The sequence below is a fragment of the Trifolium pratense genome, linkage group LG7 (assembly GCF_020283565.1).
Source record: "Trifolium pratense cultivar HEN17-A07 linkage group LG7, ARS_RC_1.1, whole genome shotgun sequence".
NCBI classification, from domain to species: Eukaryota; Viridiplantae; Streptophyta; class Magnoliopsida; order Fabales; family Fabaceae; genus Trifolium; species Trifolium pratense.
Window position 1 is genome coordinate 2,370,170 of NC_060065.1, and position 21,851 is coordinate 2,392,020.

At 30.4% G+C, this 21,851-nt stretch overlaps 2 protein-coding genes across 2 annotated transcripts; one reads left to right on the top strand and one right to left on the bottom strand.

The window, feature by feature from the left end:
- The first annotated feature begins 2,414 nt into the window (after positions 1 to 2,414).
- LOC123898833 (abscisic acid 8'-hydroxylase 4) lies at positions 2,415 to 5,654 on the top strand. Its single transcript, XM_045949852.1, has 10 exons — positions 2,415 to 2,708; positions 2,808 to 3,129; positions 3,454 to 3,603; positions 3,696 to 3,879; positions 3,961 to 4,040; positions 4,144 to 4,230; positions 4,343 to 4,421; positions 4,524 to 4,630; positions 4,719 to 4,837; positions 4,952 to 5,654. The coding sequence occupies exons 1-10, from the start codon at positions 2,437 to 2,439 to the stop codon at positions 5,073 to 5,075; spliced, it is 1,524 nt and encodes a 507-aa protein (XP_045805808.1). The 5' UTR covers positions 2,415 to 2,436; the 3' UTR covers positions 5,076 to 5,654.
- A 13,407-nt stretch (positions 5,655 to 19,061) lies between these two features.
- On the bottom strand, positions 19,062 to 20,196 carry LOC123898296. Its single transcript, XM_045949215.1, has one exon. It carries the CDS (start codon positions 20,174 to 20,176, stop codon positions 19,361 to 19,363), a length of 816 nt encoding a protein of 271 aa, XP_045805171.1. The 5' UTR covers positions 20,177 to 20,196; the 3' UTR covers positions 19,062 to 19,360.
- Positions 20,197 to 21,851: the final 1,655 nt, after the last annotated feature.

The following is a 21,851-nucleotide window of genomic DNA, read 5'->3' on the forward strand; positions in this document are numbered from 1 at the left end:
GATACCGAAATGACCGTAATCGAGTTATCTTTCCACATAATCAAACCCCACTGAATTTGGAGTTACAAAGAGAGATTAATTACCGTTTTAGTGAAGGTATGTCCCCCAAAATTCTGCAAAAAATCTGCTTTCGAGTCACAACTTCAAAGCTTCGCATACAACTCAATTTGGATCCATAATTCACCAAACGGCTACCGAAATGACCGTGATCGAGTTATATTTCCACAGAATCAAACCCCACTAAATTTGGAGTTACAGAGAGAGATTAATTACCGTTTTAGTGAAGGTCTGTCCAATTACTAATTCTGCAGAAATCTACTCGTGATCTTCAAATTCAACATCGTCTACCGAACACATCGTAACTCCAAGTTCGACGAAATTGAAATGCCAACAAGGGTAATTTTGTTAGATTTCCATACATGTAAATAGTATTAAAAAATGAGCTACAGGGTGAGAGGAATGACGAAAATACCAATAGTAGTTTCATACGATAATTAATTTGAACAGACCTTCACTAAAACGGTAATTAATCTCTCTCTGTAACTCCAAATTTAGTGGAGTTTGACTCTGTGGAAAACTAACTCGATTGCGGTCGTTTAGGTACCAGTTTGGTGAATTATTGATCCAAATTGAGTTCTGTGCGAAACTTTGAACTTGAGGCTCAGAAGCAGATTTTGTGCAAAATTTTGGTGGGGGGCAAAATCCAACAAATTATAAAATAGGGGGGTAAAATTCCGCATTTTAAAATAGGGGGGGTAAAATTCCGCATTTTTCAAAATAGGGGGGGTAAAACTGCATTTAAGCCTTTTTTTTATTATATGAGCATTATTATTATTATTATTATTATTATTATTGCAATTTACTGGAAAAATTATTCAATTTTTACTATTATGAATAAAAATTAAGAGAAAAAGATTGTGCTGAACCTAATTTGGTTGATAGGGATATTACAATATGCAGACGTTTTGAGTTTTTTTTTTTTTTAAACCAAAGGTATTTTTCGCGTAGAACTACAGAGACTACTCCTCTCGAAATAATTGAGGTCCATTTAATGGTTGACCTCCTCCAACAAATATTTTTCCATACACACCTGTCAGGGATCGAATTTACCACTTGTATCACACTATATCAGTAGACGTTCGGAGTTTGAACTCTACGCACACCAAATAGTATATATCAAAATCATGAAAATATATTGAAAATATCTTTTAAAATATTAATTAATTTTTAACCCACTACTATGTTCATTTCACGAAGGAAGCTTCATTCATGGTGGATTGCCGTTAAGTTTTTTCCATTAAGACATGTATCCGGCTCATGTAGCTAATAATATGTGGGACACTAATATTTTATTTGGTTTTTACCCGTTTAATTTAGTTTGGTAGTCAGTTCTGACAATATTTTACATTTGTTGTGGTTGAATACGGCTAAATGAATTTTGATCATTAGTTTATATTTTGGACTGGGCCCAAGCCCAACTCAGTGTTGAGCTCAGCACAATAGTACGCTGGACAAAGGCCACACAAATTTCTGTCAATCATGATTTTTCAGTCGTTATTCTGATAGACATTAGCGTCGATGCCACAAGATCCACCCTCACATTAATGGTATTGACTTTGTGTCGCAGCTATATATACCCTTCTCATGCATGAGGGTCGGATATTTTATTCTTACTCTCTCAAACCTCTCACTCTACTTAAATGTAGGAGTGTATCCCTTTCCCTTCACCGCCACCATACTGAAGAAGTGTTTCACCAGCCACCATCATTCTGATTAGATAATATCAATTTATAATATGAAAATAAACATGTTCAAGCATGTATACATATCCAATTGAAAACTTTAGCAGTTGGAAACTCAAACACAACCTCAATGTTCATTCTCACACGTGGTTGGTTCATGAGTCCAGTTGTATTGTCACATTGTCATCTTTATTTTTAACTTAATTAATACTGATATAATGAACCTATTTGGTTAATCATTATTGTTCTAAAATGAGGCACCCACCAAGAAGCAAATTGAACCGTGAGTAACATCTCTAATAAAGCCATGACATGAGTACCTCTAATATTTTAAACAATGACATAAAAATATATCATAAACTAACACTGTTAACTTACATAAACAACTAAGTAAAGTGATGATTCTAGACCAAGTTGTCAACAATGGCATGGCGTCACTAATGACCATGACTACTTAATGTTAACTTGATCGTTAACAATGTATGATTGTTAACCATGATTGGACAAGTTATCAAATATCTCACGGTAATCTTCACAAAGCTTACGCATTTTCCCACTTTTATTTCAAAGTGGAACTCAATGTTTCAAAATTTCAATCTAGTGCTTTGCTTTGTCGGCCATATCATCATCACTTTCTAAACCACATGATATGTAAAAGTATTTGAATGTTGTATATATATAGCACTAATTCATCATGATATTAGCTCATCAAAGAAGTAAAGGAATCAAAATGATTTTCCAATTGGTAAAGGAACATTCTTATATGTGTTACTATGTTGGTTTTTTATTGGTGTTTTTATCATGTCTAAAAGTGTGGACACTTTGGTGCAAAAAGAACAAGTGCAATAGTGTTGGCATTCCTCCTGGAAATAGAGGATTACCCTTCATAGGAGAGACATTGCATTTCATGGCTGCCATCAACAGTACCAAAGGAGTCTATGAATTTGTCCGAGTTCGCCGTCTCCGGTAACCAAATCCACCCTTTCTCTTTAATTTAATTCTGTTTCAAATTGTCATGTTGCCAATAATTGTTACATAGAGGACTTAGGTGTGTCTCTATTGCAGATATGGAAATTGCTTCAAGACGAAGTTATTCGGGGAAACCCACGTTTTTATTTCGAGCAAGGAGTCGGCAAAAGTGATTCTACGAAACGAAGGAGGGAAATTCTCAAAGAAGTACATAAAGTCAATCTCCGAGATCTTGGGTCCTGATAGTTTGTTGTGTGCAGCTGAGCAGCATCACAAACTCATTCGAAGCCGTCTCTTCAGTTTGTTTTCGGTTCATTCTTTGTCCTCCTTTGTTCAATTGTTTGATCAACTTGTAATTGAAACTACAAATACCTGGACATGTGGATCCCTTGTGATCATACAAGATGAAGCGTTCAAGGTGCGTATATACTATATCCCCGCGGGAAAAGTAGAACTATATACTTCTAATTAAACGTTGTTGGATTGATTTGATTTCTTTAACAATATATTACCTATCTATTTTAAGAAATATCATTTGTTAAATGGAATTTTACATCTATGTTTTTCGTCATTTTTTCACATTCGGATAATCTTGCACATCATCATTACTAGTACTAGTATGCACTATATCAGTATAAGTGTTTTTAAATCCAATTAAGAAGTTCATTAAGTTTGTGATTATCCTAAGTACACCTTTAGTTTAGATTAATTTAAACACAAGGCCATGTTGTTTATAATGCAGCTAGCTTGTAAGGCGATGTGCAAGATGCTAATAAGCATTGAGAGTGGCCATGAACTAGAGGCGATGCAAAAGAATGTTGCTCTTGTGTCCGAAGCAATGCTTGCATTACCTTTGAGAATACCCTGGACCAGATTCAACAAAGGCCTTCAGGTGATTATACAAATCATCCAAGTTTTCAATATATATACACTTTTTCTGTTTCGCTGTTAATCGGCAATTTGAACTTAAAACTGATAATGCAGGCTAGAAAAAGAATTATGGACATATTGGAGAAAGTCATCAATGAAAGAAGAGGCGGAAGTGCTACTAGTCGTGTAGATTTTCTTCAGCAACTCTTAACAGATGATAATAAACTAGAAAAGGATGAAGTAACAAGGTTAACAGATAAAGAGATCAAAGATAATATCTTAACTATGATAATTGCTGGTAAGGAATATTAGTACTATTGAATTGAATCCTCGAATATGATTTACGCGAGATATTGTTATACAAAAATTGAAATTACAGGACAAGACACAATAGCAATTGCAATGACATGGATGATCAAATTTGTGGATGAGAATCAGGAGGTTCTTAATGAGCTTAAGGTCAGTGAATTTTTTATAGTATTAAGTTTTTTTGTTACTTAGCTTGTTTTTTCAATACATTTCTTGGTATTTAATAAAATGCTGTTGTTTTGTGATTAAATAGAAAGAACAAGTTCAGATTGAGGAAAAATGTAGAGGAAATGTATATCTTACATTAGAAGCTCTTTCTGAGATGCAATATGCTTCCAAGGTGTGTGTGTGTGTGTGTGTGTATTAATACTAATAGCATTAGAACTTCTATTCAATGAAAATATGAAAGTTCTATTTGCTTCATCAAATTTACTATCTTGAATTACTTGCAGGTGGTAAAAGAAGCGTTAAGGATGGCATCTGTAGTGCAATGGTTGCCTAGATTAGCACTCGAGGACTGTGAAATCGAAGGTTCAAATATATATAAATGTGTGCAAATTTAATTTAGTAAATTCCAATATAAGTAGTACTATATAATTATACTATATAATTACTAAATGGTTATTTTTATAGGATTTAAGATCAAGAAAGGCTGGAACATCAATATTGATGCTAGATCAATACATCATGATCCAACTATTCACCGTGACCCGGATGTGTTCAATCCTTCAAGATTTCCTGTGAGTTTATTTTTACCTTAAGGCCAAATTGTGAGATCTTAATGTTGACAAATCATAAGATATATAAACTGTTCCAATAAATTTACAGAATGAGTCAAAACCAAACAGCTTCTTAGCTTTTGGGATTGGAGGAAGAATGTGCCTAGGGAAGAACATGGCTGAAGCAATGATGTTGGTGTTTCTCCATCGCCTCATCACTAATTTCAAGTGTGTACTTTCTCTATATCATTGATCACATGAATTTCATTTTAGTCATAATGTTGATACATAAAGTTATACAAAATAAATTATTGTAATGTCTGTATTTTCTTCACTATTCAGGTGGAAGGTGATTGATTCAGACTCAAGTATTCAAAAATCGGCACTTTTTACAAAACTTAAGAGCGGTTATCCGGTACGCTTGATATCTGTGAAGGAGGACGATACCAACAAAAAAACTATGTGAAGACTTCAAAAGATATATATTTCATCATTCTAATTTAGAGTAACAATTGTCTGGCTAAACCACAGTCCTATAATATTGTAATTACCAGTCATCTATTGTTAATGATGTTTCACTTGTATGCGTTTAATCCTATGATTTTAGAAGCATATATGTTTTATTTTCTTATGTATGTCAAGTTCTTACCCCCATTAGCAAATGAGAATTTACTCATTTGGTTGATCTTTCTTTCTTATAGGACTTAAGTGCAATTGTAACATATTGGTATGGTAAAGGTGATGTAACTCATTTGGTATGTAAAGGCCAGTCATATATATATATACACTATAGGAGTTTATGGTGTGTCGTATGAGTGTTGGACACTGACGCTTGCCCGACACTGTGACACGCCTAATTCGATTAGTGTGTGTGCTTCGTACCATATACCTAGGGTTGGTTGTGTTGGGTCTAGATAGTCTTTTTAATCTTCATCGGTATCTCCCACACATAAATCAAATGAATGTTGTACTATCCATGGACCATGAAGTGGATTCCTCATTAATATATGAATGTGATAACTATTGTCACATGTATATTATACTACATCTGTATTTTCGGTATAACTGATTACTGAGTGTTACTTTGGTATACATACTTATTATACAAATAATTAGATGCCAAAAATGGACAGAAATTATTAACAAATATTAGTAACAACTGTGTTAAGGAAACTCTCTAATGAAGCCACCATCTATCTACTTCACTTCTAGCACCTTTCCAAAAAAAGCCAAAGGTTGTTTAATCCTAAAGAAAGCAACATTAGAAGGAAACAACATAAATCATATGACCAAATGGATATTTGAAAAACATAAAGTATCTATAGTCGGCAGTTGGATATATTTTAGAAAAACTGTGGGGACAAACATAATTTGTTTCGTGAATTTATTACCCGGACACGACACTGACATGTCGACATCGATAATAATTTTAAAAAGTTACATATTTCAGTGTAATCATAAGTGTTGGTGTTGTGTCGGTGCCGACATCGGGCCACGCCTAATCTGAGGAGGTAATTATAGGTTAGGAATTATAATTTTCTCATAAATCATGGTACTATAGGTTAGGAATTAGGATAGTGACCTTATTATATATAACTATTCAATCTGCCTACTACTAATCAATTCCTAGTAATGGTGTTCTCATATGTTAGGGAGAAGAAAGAATTCAAGAAATAATGAAAATTGTAGCAAGTTGGTGAAGAGTCATGACTCAAGTGTCCCTTTTAAATTGTTTATATGAAGCATTACATTGTGAAAGTTGATGGAGCAGTTGTGCATTGTTTGGTATATTAAAGAGTTTAAATGGTGTTTTTTTTATCCACTAAAAATTGGGTTTCATGTAGACCCACTAGGAAAAAACAAATCAAGAAAATTAGTTTCAAGACAACAGCCAACAGGACAAAACCAGTGACTGGGGTGGTAATGATTATTTAGCAGAGCATATAATAGAGACAAGGGGAGAATAATAATCTGGTTTGTAATTAAAAATGCTTTTAGATTTAGGTACTTTTTGGATTAGTTTAAGTTCACTTTTTCCTCACATAATATGATATACTATAATTTAAAAGATGCTTTTATATATATAACTGTGATATGTGATTAATAATAGAAAACAATTGGATGAGTCAGGTGATGACAAGGTTCTGCTTCATCTGAAATTATATGATAACCATAACTTGTGATACAAGAAACCCCATATGCTGTATTGTCAAAAGAAATTACTTCATTGAAAATAAAATAGTTCATTTGAGATTTACATGTAATCCTTTAAAATTCATTCTAAAATTCAAATCAATTTACGCCTAGAAATAATCTAAATTGTTAGTCACGAATGGCCTACAGACGAATAGGGTGCACCAATACTTAAATAACTGGTTAGTAATTAGTTAAAGTAAGGACATCCGAAGATGAGTTAGTCGAGTCTTTCTAATCTCCAAAGAGTCTCACAAAAACAAAAACAAAAAAAAAATTGTAGAAATGTCAGAATTGGTCAAGACCACTAGAAGTGGATAATTTGGCTTATTAAAATGAATTTTTGTATAATCCATATTCAAGATAGGTATTGGTATGGTTGGAAGGGGGTTGCCAATGAAAAAAATTGAAGTTGTTGATTTGGATTATAATGGTACTACAGAGCATTTGTAAGAAGTATAGAAAGGTTGGTTCTATGGGGACAAAATATACAAGAGAAGATATGTTGGGTGGTAAATAAACAAAGAAAAACATTATTTCTCTCTTTTGTTGTTATATTATATATATGTTTGGATAATAGCCACAGCTACTTCGTTCGTTATAAAGAATCTAAAATGCAAATAATATTATTTTGTTATTCTAATTCCAACCACCATCGCATAAACTAAACTAAACTAAACTAAACTATGTAATGTCATGTCATGTTTGTGTTCGTGTTTATTTTCTCTTGTTTCTAAATTATAAAGCAGAAGGAAAACATTTTAAAAAAATCGGAAATTAAGAGAATATTCAATAAGACTATCATAGAAAGTATCATAAATTAATGATCCGTACCTTAATTTTTTTTATAATTGGAGTTCCATGACGTGACATAAAAAGTATCAAAATTGATGATACGGTACCTTAAAATTATTTAAGGTATTGTATCATTAATTTAATATCATTAATTTCAGTTAAGAAAATAAATATGGAAAATAATTAACAGCACGACAAATTTGTCGTCACTGGTGCACGACTGCCTTGTTGCCAATTAACTAGTATCCGGACCCGTGCCAAGCACGGGTTAAAAAGTGACTATAAAAATTAAGATTTTAATATTTCAAATTTCATAATTATCTAACACAAAAAATGATAAATTACACTAATATATATATATATGTTTAATAAGTCACCAAATTTTTTTGTCTTTAAAAATATGTGTAACAAATTTTGCTACTTCAAAAATTAAAATGCCAATAATTAAATAATGACTAAAATTTTGGAAAAAACAAATAAGCCCAAAAAATCATTTTTTTTTTAATAAGGGATCTAAATTTTACTTTTATGAAAATATGAAGACCAATATACATTTAAATTTATTTTTATTACAAAAATAATTTAACACAATTCAAATTTGCTGCGCACATAAAATAAAGTAGAGTAGTTACATTCGAAGATCATCTTTTTATTTCTAAACTTTTGACTTTCTGCATTTTATTTAAAGTAAATTAGTTACATGCGAATATCATATTTTTCTTACGGTTAGCCTGACATAATTCGGTTCCTGCTTTATCCTTACTCAATCATCGGAAGTTGGACACTTCCTCTATTTTTACTCGATGTGGCCTCCAGGAAACGACTTTCCTTCATTGTGTTCAGGACTATACATTCTCTAGAAACCTTTGGCACCACATTGAATTCAATGACTGAACTTTCTTCTCTATAATTGACGCACATGATTGGCTCAAGGTTGGCTCCATGTGTCCCCAAGCTAATTCCTTCTCGGCTGGTGTTTGGTGTATGGAGATATCATAATTTAATTTATTTAAACAATGAATCTTGTCCTTAAATCAGCTATCCTTCAACATCCAGAGCTTGGTCGAGATTTTCACGTCTTTTTTCTCCTCTAATCACGTTGGTACAGGTTCATCAAATGGAACAATGAAAACTTCTCTTGGTGGTCCTCAACGTTGACGGTAGTTGTTTAGGTTCCCCGATTAGAGCTAGTTATGAGGATCTTATCAGATACAATTTATATTTTTACTTACCAGACTTTTCTGGCTTCATTCGTGAGTCGTCTGACATGATGCTTGCGAAACTTTATGTTGTTTATAGAGGTCTTACATTGGCCAAAAACTTGATTTTCTATCGGTAATTACTCCCAAGCACGGGCTAGAAAGGCCTAATTGATTTTTACAAATTTAACAATTATCGTGTGATTTATATATTATTATTCTTTATTTTGAAATTAATTTTTTTTATGCTATTTTTTTTTTGTTTAATTTTATGCTAAAATTTTATTAAGACAAAAAGAAATAGATTAAAACTAAGGGACGTAAACCGAAACGGCGATTTTTTTCTTCGATTTTTCCAATTTTAAAATTTTGTAGTATATCAGTTTTCAACCCGATATGGATCAGACATAGACACCGTTCAACTGATCGGACCAACCGGTTTAGTCCGATTTCAAAACTCGCTTGATTTAAGTTCATAAGAAAACTGGAAAAAAAAATCATAATTTAAAAGAAAACGAAAACGACATCAAAAATATGAGAAAAATGAGTATGCACTAATGGTGTAAAATAATTTTATATTGTCAACCAATAACAACCATGTTTTCCGTCACTTCACCCCATTTTGTTGATATGACATGTCAAATTGAAAATTTTTTATTACATGATTGTGTAAAATAATTTTACACTGTCAGTGCATCTTCATTAAACTCAAAAAATATTACACAATAGAATTTGAAGTAGAAGAGACTAACCAAAGTTTAAGTAGACAACACTTCAAGTGAAAATTTACTTTTTAAAGTTTGAACCGAATAGTAGTCCCCATATTAATTAACAAAAAAAAAATAGTCCCTTGTATTATTATATGAGTAAAAATATAAGCCTTATATTAATATATGTGTAAAAAAAATAAGCCTCATATAAATTACAAAAAAATTCCTCATAATATCATTAGTAAAATAAATATGAAACAAAATATTAAATAAATATAGAACCATGTATAACTTATATCATTTAATTGTACATGTCAATATCCTCTTGATTAGGCATGACAATTGGTAGAGTATGAGTAGGGTACTATAGTACTCATCCCCATACCCGCAGTTTGAAAAAAATACATATACTCGTCCCCAAACCCTGCATGGGTAACAACCTTTGTACCTGTGCCCATACCCTATGGGCACCTAAGTACCCATACCCGTACCCGTTACCCGCATTTTTGCGAAAAATAAATTGATCAATTATAAAAAATCATATCATTTTAATAGAAAATTATAAACAAAATCATTACTAACCTCAAGTTAAAATTCATATATTTGTTGACATATTCACATTGGATTTGCATAATCTTATAAATAAACATTTTTATTAAAAATGTATAAGAGTATAATTTTTTAAAATTGATATACATATATATTATCATATAATAATATAAATAAAATAAAAAAATAAATATTTTGTGGGTATGGCGCGAGGTGGGTACTAAGGTACCCGTACCCGCACCAATACCCGCTCATTTTTATGGGTAATTATCTATACTCGTGCCCGTACCCAACATACGGGTTTTTACCCTATCCGTCGTGGGTTTTTTGTGGGTGCCCATTGGGGATGTGTCAAATTGTCATCCCGACTCCTGATAATATGAGTAAAAATATAAGTCTCATATAAATTACAAAAAAAATCTACATAAATTACAAAATAAAAATAGGCCCCGTATTAATATATGAATATAAATATAACCCCATGTAAGTAAATAAAAAAGTAGACCCTCATATAAATTATAGAAAAATAACGCATGTCCTTAATATATGAGTAAAATATATACTCTTGAAGGTCTCTAAGCAAACAAAAAAAAAGAGTTAAATTAATCTCATAATATCTATAGTAAAATAAATATGAAACAAAAATAACCTAAAAAAATTATCTTATATTAGTTAATTTCCACATCAATACCCTCAAAATAAAATTGTACTGGACAAAATATCGGGGCATCATCGCCTAAGACCTAACTCGCCTAAGTGGGTTGTTCGCCTAAAAATGATGAAAGGCCCGTCGGGATAGAGGGTCTGGTGAAGATATTTCCCTAAATGGAAGAAGGGGTAAGCATGAACTCCGTCAAACCTCAGGAGATTGAGGACCAAAATTATAGTCCATGTGAGATATATGTCCCTAAATAGGTGGAACGATCATCTTCACATCGTGGTGAGGATATCTCGCCCCAAGTTATTATTCCTAGGCCTATATAGGCCACTCTACATTTCTAAAGAATCGTCACTTTCTATATATACTCATCTATTCTCATCTTGAGACCTAGAATTATCTCTAGATAAGCTAAATATATACTCCCTAAAATAAATGCATGAACAAAAATAAATATAGAACCTTGCATATTGTATAAAGTTTTAAAATAATAGGTCTATGTATTAATATTTGAATAAAAATATAGTACTCATATAAATACATGAGTAAAAATACTGGCCCGATATAAATTATAAAATAAAAATAGACCGCGTATTAATATATTAATATAAATATAGTCCATGTATAAATTAAAAAAATAGATCTCGTATAAATAAAAAATAAAATAAAAAACATATATAGACCCCATAAAAAATACAAAAAATAGGTCTATGTATTAATATATATGAGTAAAAATATGAGCTCTCAGTCCACAAATCCTAACTCAACTTGCAGAAATGCCGAAAATGCTAGTGCCGAAATATTAAGTAATTTTTTTATTATTTCAATTTAATTTTGCATAATCTTTTGAAGAAAGTCAATAATATTATAAAATGAGTAAGGATTTGTCGACAGCAGGTGCCAAAGTTTAGTTTGATACCAAATCTCAACCGTATATTTTTTTTATAAGCACCGTATATTTTATTTAATCTAAGGCTCATAATAGTTTGACACCAAATCTCAACCGTATATTTTATTTAATCTAAGGCTCATAATAGTTTCTAAATTAACACAATTCTATTTAATTACGGTGTATCCTTTTCACTCGATCAATCCTATTGATTTCAATTTCAATAATTCAAAAACTGAATTCTCTGGTTTCCTTGTTCAATATATAACGTAGCAAAGTTTGAAAATATATCTTCTCCTCGCCGATTTCAATTACACAGTCACCATTGTTCATATACCTAAGTATTGATAACTTTTGATTTTTTTGGTGCATTGAATCAGCAGAATTACCAGCAATTCAAATTAATTTAAAGGGGTTTTCATTACACCAAAATCAATGGAGATGATGCATTATCTTGTGACTTTCAAATTTTTATTTTGTTTATAAAAGATTATTTTACGGTATTAAGTATAAGATTTTTTTGACTGAAAAAAGTATAAGATTTTTTTGTACCAAAAAAACTATAAGAATTTTTTATTTAGGGAAATATATTTGTCCGGTCTATTAAATGTCGCGTAGATGATGGTGGTCAGTAATAATTAGCTTGTTATATGTGATAATATTTTGGTACCGAAAAATAAACTTATTTTTTTAGCAAAAAAAACTTGTTATATATGCAAATTTCAATCATACTCCCTCCATCCCATAATATAAGCAAAAAAAAAAAATTCACACTTATTAAGAAAAGTGGAATATGATGATTTGAAGTATGATTTTTTGTGTTTTTTCTTGAAATAAGTTTCATGGGAAGATGTAAAAAGAATTTTTATTGGTTATTTATTATTGAGGAAAGAAGAGAGAGAGTAAATTAAATGCAATTTGCATTTAATTTTATGAGAATAAATAAAAGTAAATCTTGAAAATGATAAAAGTTAGTTTTTTTTGCTTATAATTTTGGACATAAAAAAGTAATTTTTTTTTCTTATAATATGGGACGGAGTGAGTAGTTGAATGTAAAGAGAAAACTTTCAATCAAATATTAAAGAGGAAACCTTTTTTTAAGGCACCAAAGAAGAAAAAAAACGCCAGAAATTGATCGATGTACACATAAATAATTTTATTAATTAATATTTGACAACAAATGTGGTTTAGTTTTTTTTATTTTTTTTTATAGACAAAATCAAAATAAGATGCAGGAAGAGGTACTTCAACCCATTACAACAAATGATTAACAATGAAGACAACTAATATGATTATTACACTATCAAGCAAAAGAATAAACACTATTAGCATCCAAATTAAGAAGTTAATTTGAGGCCCCACAAAATGTTCTCAATATTCTTGCATTCTCCCATGAAAACAACTTTGTTTCTCGTGTTCCATATCTTTCTTTATGATCACATTCCTGAAAAATAGAAGAAGAGAGAATGATCAACAAAATTATAGAATAAAGAAGAAAAAGTTGAAGAAAATTATAAAGACAACAAATATGATTCATAAAAGAGAGAATAAATTAAAAATTCAAGTAATTCAAGTAAATAAATAACAATGAAAATGACTAAAAGAAATAACTAAAAGAAAAGATTTGAAAAATTGTGAGTTGTAGTATTTACACAAAGATCATATATATATAGAGAAAAAAATGGAGATATGAATAATTTTGTCTTTAATATGAAATTAAAATCATTAATAACAAATATGACCAATTAGTCAAAAAAATAAATTACATGATTCATCAACAATCAAAAACATTCATATATTATCACATCTTTTTCAAAAAAGAAAATTTCATGATTCTTTTTTTTTTTTGGTCAAGCCATGATTCATTTTAAAAAAATATAAAATATTATTTTCACGTTTTTTCATTTTGTTTAAATCATTTCATCCACAAAAATAAATAAATAAATAAAAATTGGTTTTAAAAATTATTTGAAGTTAGTCAAAAAATAAAATATTTGAAGTTGAAATAATAATAAATGAAATATTTTTATTATTATTTTTAAATCGAATATTTTAATTAATTAGAATTATTTCATTATGAATTATTTCCTTTTTAAGTAGGCAATTTAATATAAGGCATATTTCATTCCTTTTTGAAATAAGGCATATTATAATATTACTGTTTTAAAAAAAAGAATATAAGGCATATTCCATTTTATTATAAATATATGTATATCAACATTAAATGTGAGGAATGAGGTTGAATGAGGAGAGGAGAGAGAAAGGGAAATAAGTCTGGCTTATTACATATTATAGATAATGCATTTATATACTAAATTTTTTTATGATCCATTCCCCTTTTTATTTTTACAAGAAAATATTTATCACTAATAAAAAATTGAGAAAGTCTTATAAGTGTAGTAGTTCCAGTTGGTAGTTTTTTTTTGGTAAAATTATTTTTGATTCTTATAAAATTATAAATTTTGGTTTTTATCTTTATAAATTTTTTTTACGTATTTTAACCCATACAAAAATTTATGTTTTGTTATTAGTCCCCAATATTGGGTCAGCCACTATTTATATCCACGCATCAAGTCCAATAATATCGAGCATGAGGGGTGTGTTAAGAAGTCTCATATCGGATGTGAGTTGGTCTGAACTGGGGTTTATATATAAGTGGCATTACTAACCGTATAAGCCGGTTTTGTTGGATTGAGTTAAAGTCCACTCTTAATTTCTAATATATATACATTAAACATAATATAGACAAATCTTGAATATGAAAAGGTTATAATATTGACATTAAAATGAACACAAATTAGTCATTAGAGACTAAAACTAAAATAGAAATTTTTATAAGAATAAAATAATATGATTTTTTATAGTATAAAAACCAAGATTTGCTAATACGACTCGAATCATTCTCAGATGTCTGGGGCATTTTTTCCTTGTTTGTTGGGTTGCGCGCAAACGAGCAATGACAATTATCAAAATTGATTGATTTTTCAGTCAGAAAATTATATCTCTACGATATGGTTACAAAGCTGGGTCAACATAATTTGCTTGAGAGTGGAAATATAAAGTTCTTTTCATCCTCAAAAGTATAATTAAAAAGAAAAAACTACCATATATTGTCCAAAAAATTAGTAAGAATGTGATACTTTTTTGACAAAGATAAGAATGTGTTACTTGATGAGTCACTGTTGAAAAAGGCAATAAAAGAAACCCACGGCAGATTCTTTGCTAGTTTCTACCAATATCCACGGGATGCAAATTTTCTTTCCTTTTTCATTGTTATGAATAAATGAAAAAGTTAATTAATGATTTATGATCCTTTGCATTAATTTTGCAATCGAAAATCCCTGAGTATCGGTTTGCTTGACGTTACCTAGATCCGAACCCTAATTTCTTTACTTGTATTTATCATTTCATCTATACTAGACCCACACCCGTGCGATGCACGGGTGTTATTTGTTGTTTATAATATAACGTCAACTAAAAAATTTAAATAATTGAAGGAAGAATGACCTATAGTTAAAACTTAAAATAAATAAAAAAATCATGAACATACATTTTTTTTAGGCAAGGACATACATAGTTCATAAGTTGTTTTTTTGGTACAAACATAGTTTTTCAAGTTCTTCCAACTTTATAACCAAAAATCAAACAAACAAATCAACTATTAAGCATAAACAATGTCAATTACTCGGAGAAACACAATTATAATATAAATCATGTATACATAAAGATCAAGTATGTCAATCTCTAAATTAAAAGCAAAATATATATAATGCAAACATAAAAAAGTATAAATAAATAAAAAACAATACACTGTATATACATATATACTCTCTTAATAGAAACCCAAAATAAATAGTAGCATATATAAAGGCAATTGCATAATAGTAGTATTACATTATAAATATATAAGCAATCACACCAAGTCCTACTTCCATGATGATAGCAACATCTACCCGGACAAAAATTAAAATAAAGTACTTGTTAGATCAACCAATGTAAATTAGTATATCTACAAAACAAAAGATTTTATAGATATTCAAAGCATATGAATTAAAACTACTGTTGCAAATATCTTGAATGCAAGTAATTAAGGGAGGAAACGAAAATAGTTAAAATGACGAACTATTATCTAATACTATCTGCAAGCACATTAAAAAGGAACAAAATGAAAAAATAAGAAGGATGAAGAGGTGAATGTGAAAGGAAGATAAAAAAAAAGATAGGTAAAGAAGAAAATCAATTCTTTCTAAAGGACTCGGATGGTGGAAAGAATTGAAAAACAAACAAAGAAATAGAAAAGTATTTATAATGTCCACCGAAAAGATAGGTGCTTATATGAAATTAAATTTGTACAACTTTTCATTGCTTAAAAAAACTTTTCATTAGAAACCATTAGATTTCTTGGTAATTAAAATGGGCATATGAAAAGGATAATGGTGTATGAATACAAATGAAATGAAAAGGCATATGAATGTTTCAAATTAAATGTGGCATATGAGAAATCATTAGAAATAATGTGGCATGTGGCTAAATAAACAATTAATTACAATTGTTACTTTTTTTATTATTTATTTTTTAAAGAAAATTATTTAAAAGTTATGATTGATTAATACAATTAGGGTTATGATTAGTGGTAGGAGAACTATTTAGGATTTATATATATATATATATATATATATATATATATATATATATATATATATATATATATATAGAGGAGGGTTATATTGACTCCAAGAGTAAGTTATAAAAGCTACTCCAAATCATGACCTTTGTTTTTAATTTCAATTAATGGCTAAGATTGATTCTTAATAATTAGTTGGGTGAGACTTATTTTTTTATCACACTAGAAAATCAACATTATCAAAACATTCTTCAAATTAAAGAGAATGAATTAATTATAACCATTAATTGTCAAATCAAGATCCTCCCTTGTTTTTTTTTTCCCACTTCTACTTGCATATTACATGGAATCTCTTCAAAAACATTGACATCCATTACTAAAAACTTGTTTGTTTCTTCAACAAAATCATTACAAATTAAATTATTAAATTAACCTATTGTTCGAATTTGTAAAAAAAGAAAACAAAAAATATTGAACTAATAACAAGAAAAGAAAAATACGAGCAAAGAGAATATTGTAACAAAAAAAGCATACACCACAAAAAAAAATGGTACACTTGTAAAATTGAAAAGAAAAGAAGCATGCCGTAAAAAATTGTATGAAAAGAAGCAGGATTGTCAAACGATTAGTGTTACACCATTTCAGAATGTGTGGAATCCTTGTTTTCTCATGTGATCAACAAATAAGTCTCAATTGATGATTATAATTGATTCATTCTCTTCTATTTAAGGTATGTTTTGATAATTTTCCAATACAATAAAAAAATAAGTCTCACTTTGTGTTTTATGATTAATCAATCATAGCCATTAATTGAAATTAAAATCAAAGGCCATGATTTGGAGTAGCTTTTATAACTTACTCTTGGAGTCAATATAACCCTCCTCATATATATATATGGGGGCTGCTAACTTAGACCCAGTTGGGTCTAAGTTAGCAAGGTGCACCTTTTCAGTTGGACCAAAATACTCATTCTTTTTAATTAATTAACCAAATTACCATCAATGGACGCGGATCCAGTGTCGCGCGCGTATCGCAGTACCATGGTTACAGGCCGTTGATTTCCATCAGACAGCCAAAATCTGATCTCATCAAGACTGTCTGATCAATCAGACAGCCCAGATCATCCGAATCCATCAGATTCCAGAGCGTGCACCACACTGGATTACACCCTGGAGAGAGAAGAATCTACTTTTTAAAAGCAGGACACGTGTCGCTGTCTGATTGACTGGGCGTGATTTTTTTCCATTTAGTACTTTGAACTCAATTATTTCGTTGTAAATTAATTTTTTATTTATTTTTTTTATACCAAAATTCATAATTTTTTTTTCTCTACAAATAGAGACTTGGTTCGTTTGATTTGGACACATAAAAAAAAACCCAATTTTTCACTACCTTAATCTCATTTTTCACTACCTTACATCAACTCACTGAAACCATTCTACCAGCAAAATGGTTTCAGATTACAACTCTCTGAAACCATTGTACCAGATAAATGGTTTCAGAAGCAAACACAATTAATAAATTACTCACTGAAACCATTCTACCAGTAAAATGGTTTCAGAATACAACTATGTGCAACCATTCTACAAGCTAAATGGTTTCAGAAGCAAATAACTAATAATCAACTTACTGAAACCATTCTACCAGCAAAATGGTTTCAGATTACAACTCTCTGAAACCATTGTACCAGATAAATGGTTTCAGAAGCAAACACAATTAATAAATTACTCATTGAAACCATTCTACCAGTAAAATGGTTTCAGAATACAACTATGTGCAACCATTCTACCAGTAAAATGGTTTCAGAAGCAAACATTAGTTTTTAATTACCGTTTTATCTCATTTAATTAACTAAAAATAGTTTTAGGTCTCCAAAAATTTCATAAAATATACCAAAAGTTCCAGAATATTATCTATTATTTTCCTGGTATAATGGTTTCAGTGAGTTGGTTGAGTGGTGCGTGTTAAATTACAACACACAAGTAACGTATTTAGTAGACAAAAAATGAGATTAAGGTAGTGAAAAATTGCGTTTTTTTTTTCGGTGTCCAAATCAAACGAACCAAGTCTCTATTTGTAGACAAAAAAAATTATGAATTTTGGTATAAAAATAAAAAAATAAAAAATTAATTTACAACGAAATAATTGAGTTCAAAGTATTAAATGAACAAAAATCACGCCCAGCCAACCATTGTGTGACACGTGTCCTACTTTTAAAAAGCAAATTTTCCTCTCTCCAGTGTGGCGCAGGCGCTGGAATCTGATGGATCAGGATGATCTGGGCTGTCTGATTGATCAGACAGTCTTGATGAGATCAGATCTTGGCTGTCTGATGGAAATTAACGGTCTGTAACCATGGTCCTTCGGTACGCGCGCGACACTGGATCTGCGTCTACTAATGGGTATTTTGGTTAATTAATTAAAAAGAATGGGTATTTTGGTCCAATTGAAAAGGTGCACCTTGCTAACTTAGACCTAACTAGGGTCTAAGTTAGAAAACGCTTATATATATATATATATATATATATATATATATATATATATATATATATATATATATATATATATATATATATATATATATATATCAAAAAACAGAAACACTGAATATCCCACTAATTACCCTGCGCATCAATCGTAAAAAGAAGTAGTTTTCCAAACCACAATTTCAATTGTCACAAGAATGGGATTCTTCACCAAAATCTCTTGCATTGGCCTTTTCAATTTAATTAATCAGACATTTCATTTATCTTCAATCACCACTATTATCAAATAAAATAAAATAAACACAACCAAAAGAGTATAAAAAGTACCAACATGAGATTTTAGTTTTTAAGCATGTTACAAGATAATAATCTATTTTTTGTGTCTCACATATTCTTGGACAAAAATTACACAACGGTAAAACTAAAAATTAGAAATAAAAATAACATTAACCATGTAAAAGAAAAATAGATATATTCCATTAAACATTGGGATCGAATATTAGAATTACGTACATAACATAGTCAACCAAAAAAAAGACTATGATTCATCACCCCAAAATTAAAATAAATCACCCCAAAATTAAAATAAATCACCCCAAAATAAAAATAAAAATAAAAATCACTCACCACCTAATTTTATTTATTTAATTAATATTTTTGTTTTAGAGCCAAAGGCAAATACTCTGTTTTCTGGGGCTGGGATTCATCTCTCTGCATCTTCTTATGTTTAGCAATGAATTCCTCTACGGTGCGATTAAACTCTTCTTTACTCAGTTCTTCCACATAACAAACCTTCCTCTCCGGTTGCTTCTTTTTCACACACGTGTTATATCGCTTCAAATCTCGCCGTTGATCCGCCACCACCCTCCTCTCATAACACTCCGATTGAACTCTCCTATAACATTTTTCATTTGAAACCTTATTCTCTCCATTCTTTGTCACTGTCGTGCAACAAGTTGTTGTCATAGTTGTTTCAGTAACTGCCCTGACAGTTTCCTCAAAAACCGGAAACAAATCTCTAACTTCCGAATTAGAAACAACCGAATCAGTCACTAACTCCGACGAAGAGACTACCGGATTAGTAACTAACTCCGATTCAGTTATTTTGTAATATTGGCTGTTGGTTTCACCGGTAACTAACTCCGGTGATGCAGTTATTTTAAGGAATTGGTTATATGTGTCGCTGGAAACGTCTTCGCTGTTTTGGTTGGATAGTAGGAAAAGGAGGATAACAATTGCATTGAGGAGAAGAAATGCGAAGAAAGAGTTGCTAAGGAGGAAGATGGAAAAAGAGTAGAGATGAGAGAATGATTGAAGAACGATGGGGAAGAAAGATGAATGGCAAAAAAGGATGAGAGTAGTGAAAACGTAAAACAAGTTAAATATGAATTCAAAGTTAGTGTAAAAGTTTTTGATGGAATTGGTTTTTTGGGATTTAACGTTTTTGTTTTGTTGGGAAGCCATTGTTGAAGGTTGAAAGGAAGCAACACGAATAGAAAATGGGGTGAAGAAGTTTATATAGGGAGGTCTCGTCTCGTCTCGTCTGCGCAAAATGTTCGCAAACAATTATAGAAACTTTTTCAATACATTTATTATAAAAAAATGTTTTCAAAAAATATAATTATTCATTACTCATATATTTTCAATTAAAATCCACATTACGATTTTATGATAAAAGTCTATATATAAAGGGAAAGTTTTGATGTAGGTTTTTATCTAATCAAATAATTGCATTTAATCCAAAATTAGAATTTAAGCTAACCCTAATTTAACTTAGGGTTAAATATGTCTTTTGTCATTATAAAATTAACGATTTTGTTTTTATAATCAAAATATGAATTATAAGGAGTACAAGGTGTACTCAACCCTTACAATTCGATGAAACTCCATTATAAACTATGAAGACAAATTAATGGATCAATACACCAATCAGAGAAAGTACAATAAGAGGTATTTCCTATACGCCCTACAAACCAAAACCACGAAATAAAGATAATCTGATCCACTAAGGGTCTGTTTGGTTCAACATAGGGGGAGGGGAGGGGAGGTATTTTAATGAAGGGGAAGGGAGGTGAGGGGAGGGGAGGGGAGGTGAAATTTGTACTTACACATATGTTTGGTTCAAAAAGGAAGGGGAGTGGAGGTGAGGGATTTTAATTAGATATATGTTTGGTTCAAGAGGGGGAGGGGAGAGATTTTAAAACTAATTTACTTTTTTATCCTTATAATTTTCATGTAGTCTGACAATTTTATAGCTACTTGGTGCGAATTAACCTATATATCCACAATATTTTCTCAATTTTTATGATTGATCTATCCCAAAAATAATATTTATAAGTTTAAATTACCTATAAATATATTTAAAAGAATTTTTTGATAATTATTAACAAAAAAAACCTTGTACTGATACTAATATTGTACAAAAAAAAGTAATATTTATTTATAAGTATAAAGATCTTGTACTAATACTAATATTGTAAAAAAAAAAACTCTTGTATTATAAGTTATAACGTAACAAACTTAATGATATTTTAAAAAATATAATAGTGCATATAAATACTAATTAATATGATGCAGGTACAAAGTAAGTAACAACGTTGATTTTCTATAAAAAAAATAACAACGTTTTTTTTGAACAAGACAAAATGAAATATATATATATATATATATACTAACGCAAATAGTCTACACAGCACAAGACGTGCCACGGGACTAAGAAATGTTACAATAGAGTCAAAACACAAGAACCAAAAGAAACTAAACAAGGCCCAAACAAGTCATAGGACTAGACCACCAACTATGACAGTTCAAAGCTAGCGTACTACTCGTCGCTTTCAACCACCTATAAGAAAAAATCTTGATCTTGTCCAACATATGATGCACCGAACATGTTGAGCCTCTGAACAATCTGTGGTTTCTTTCGGTCCACACAACCCACACACAAGCAAGCCATATGAGCTGCATAAAAGAAGGTCGTGCTCGAAGACCACCTGCTGAAGCTGTAAACTGAACAAAATGATCTGCAAGAGTCTGAGCAGTCACCAAAGAAGAGCCAATCCATGAGCTGATAAGAGACCATAGAGCACCAAAAGTACTGTACGAAAGGAACAAGTGCTGAACCGTCTCAGCCTCACCACAA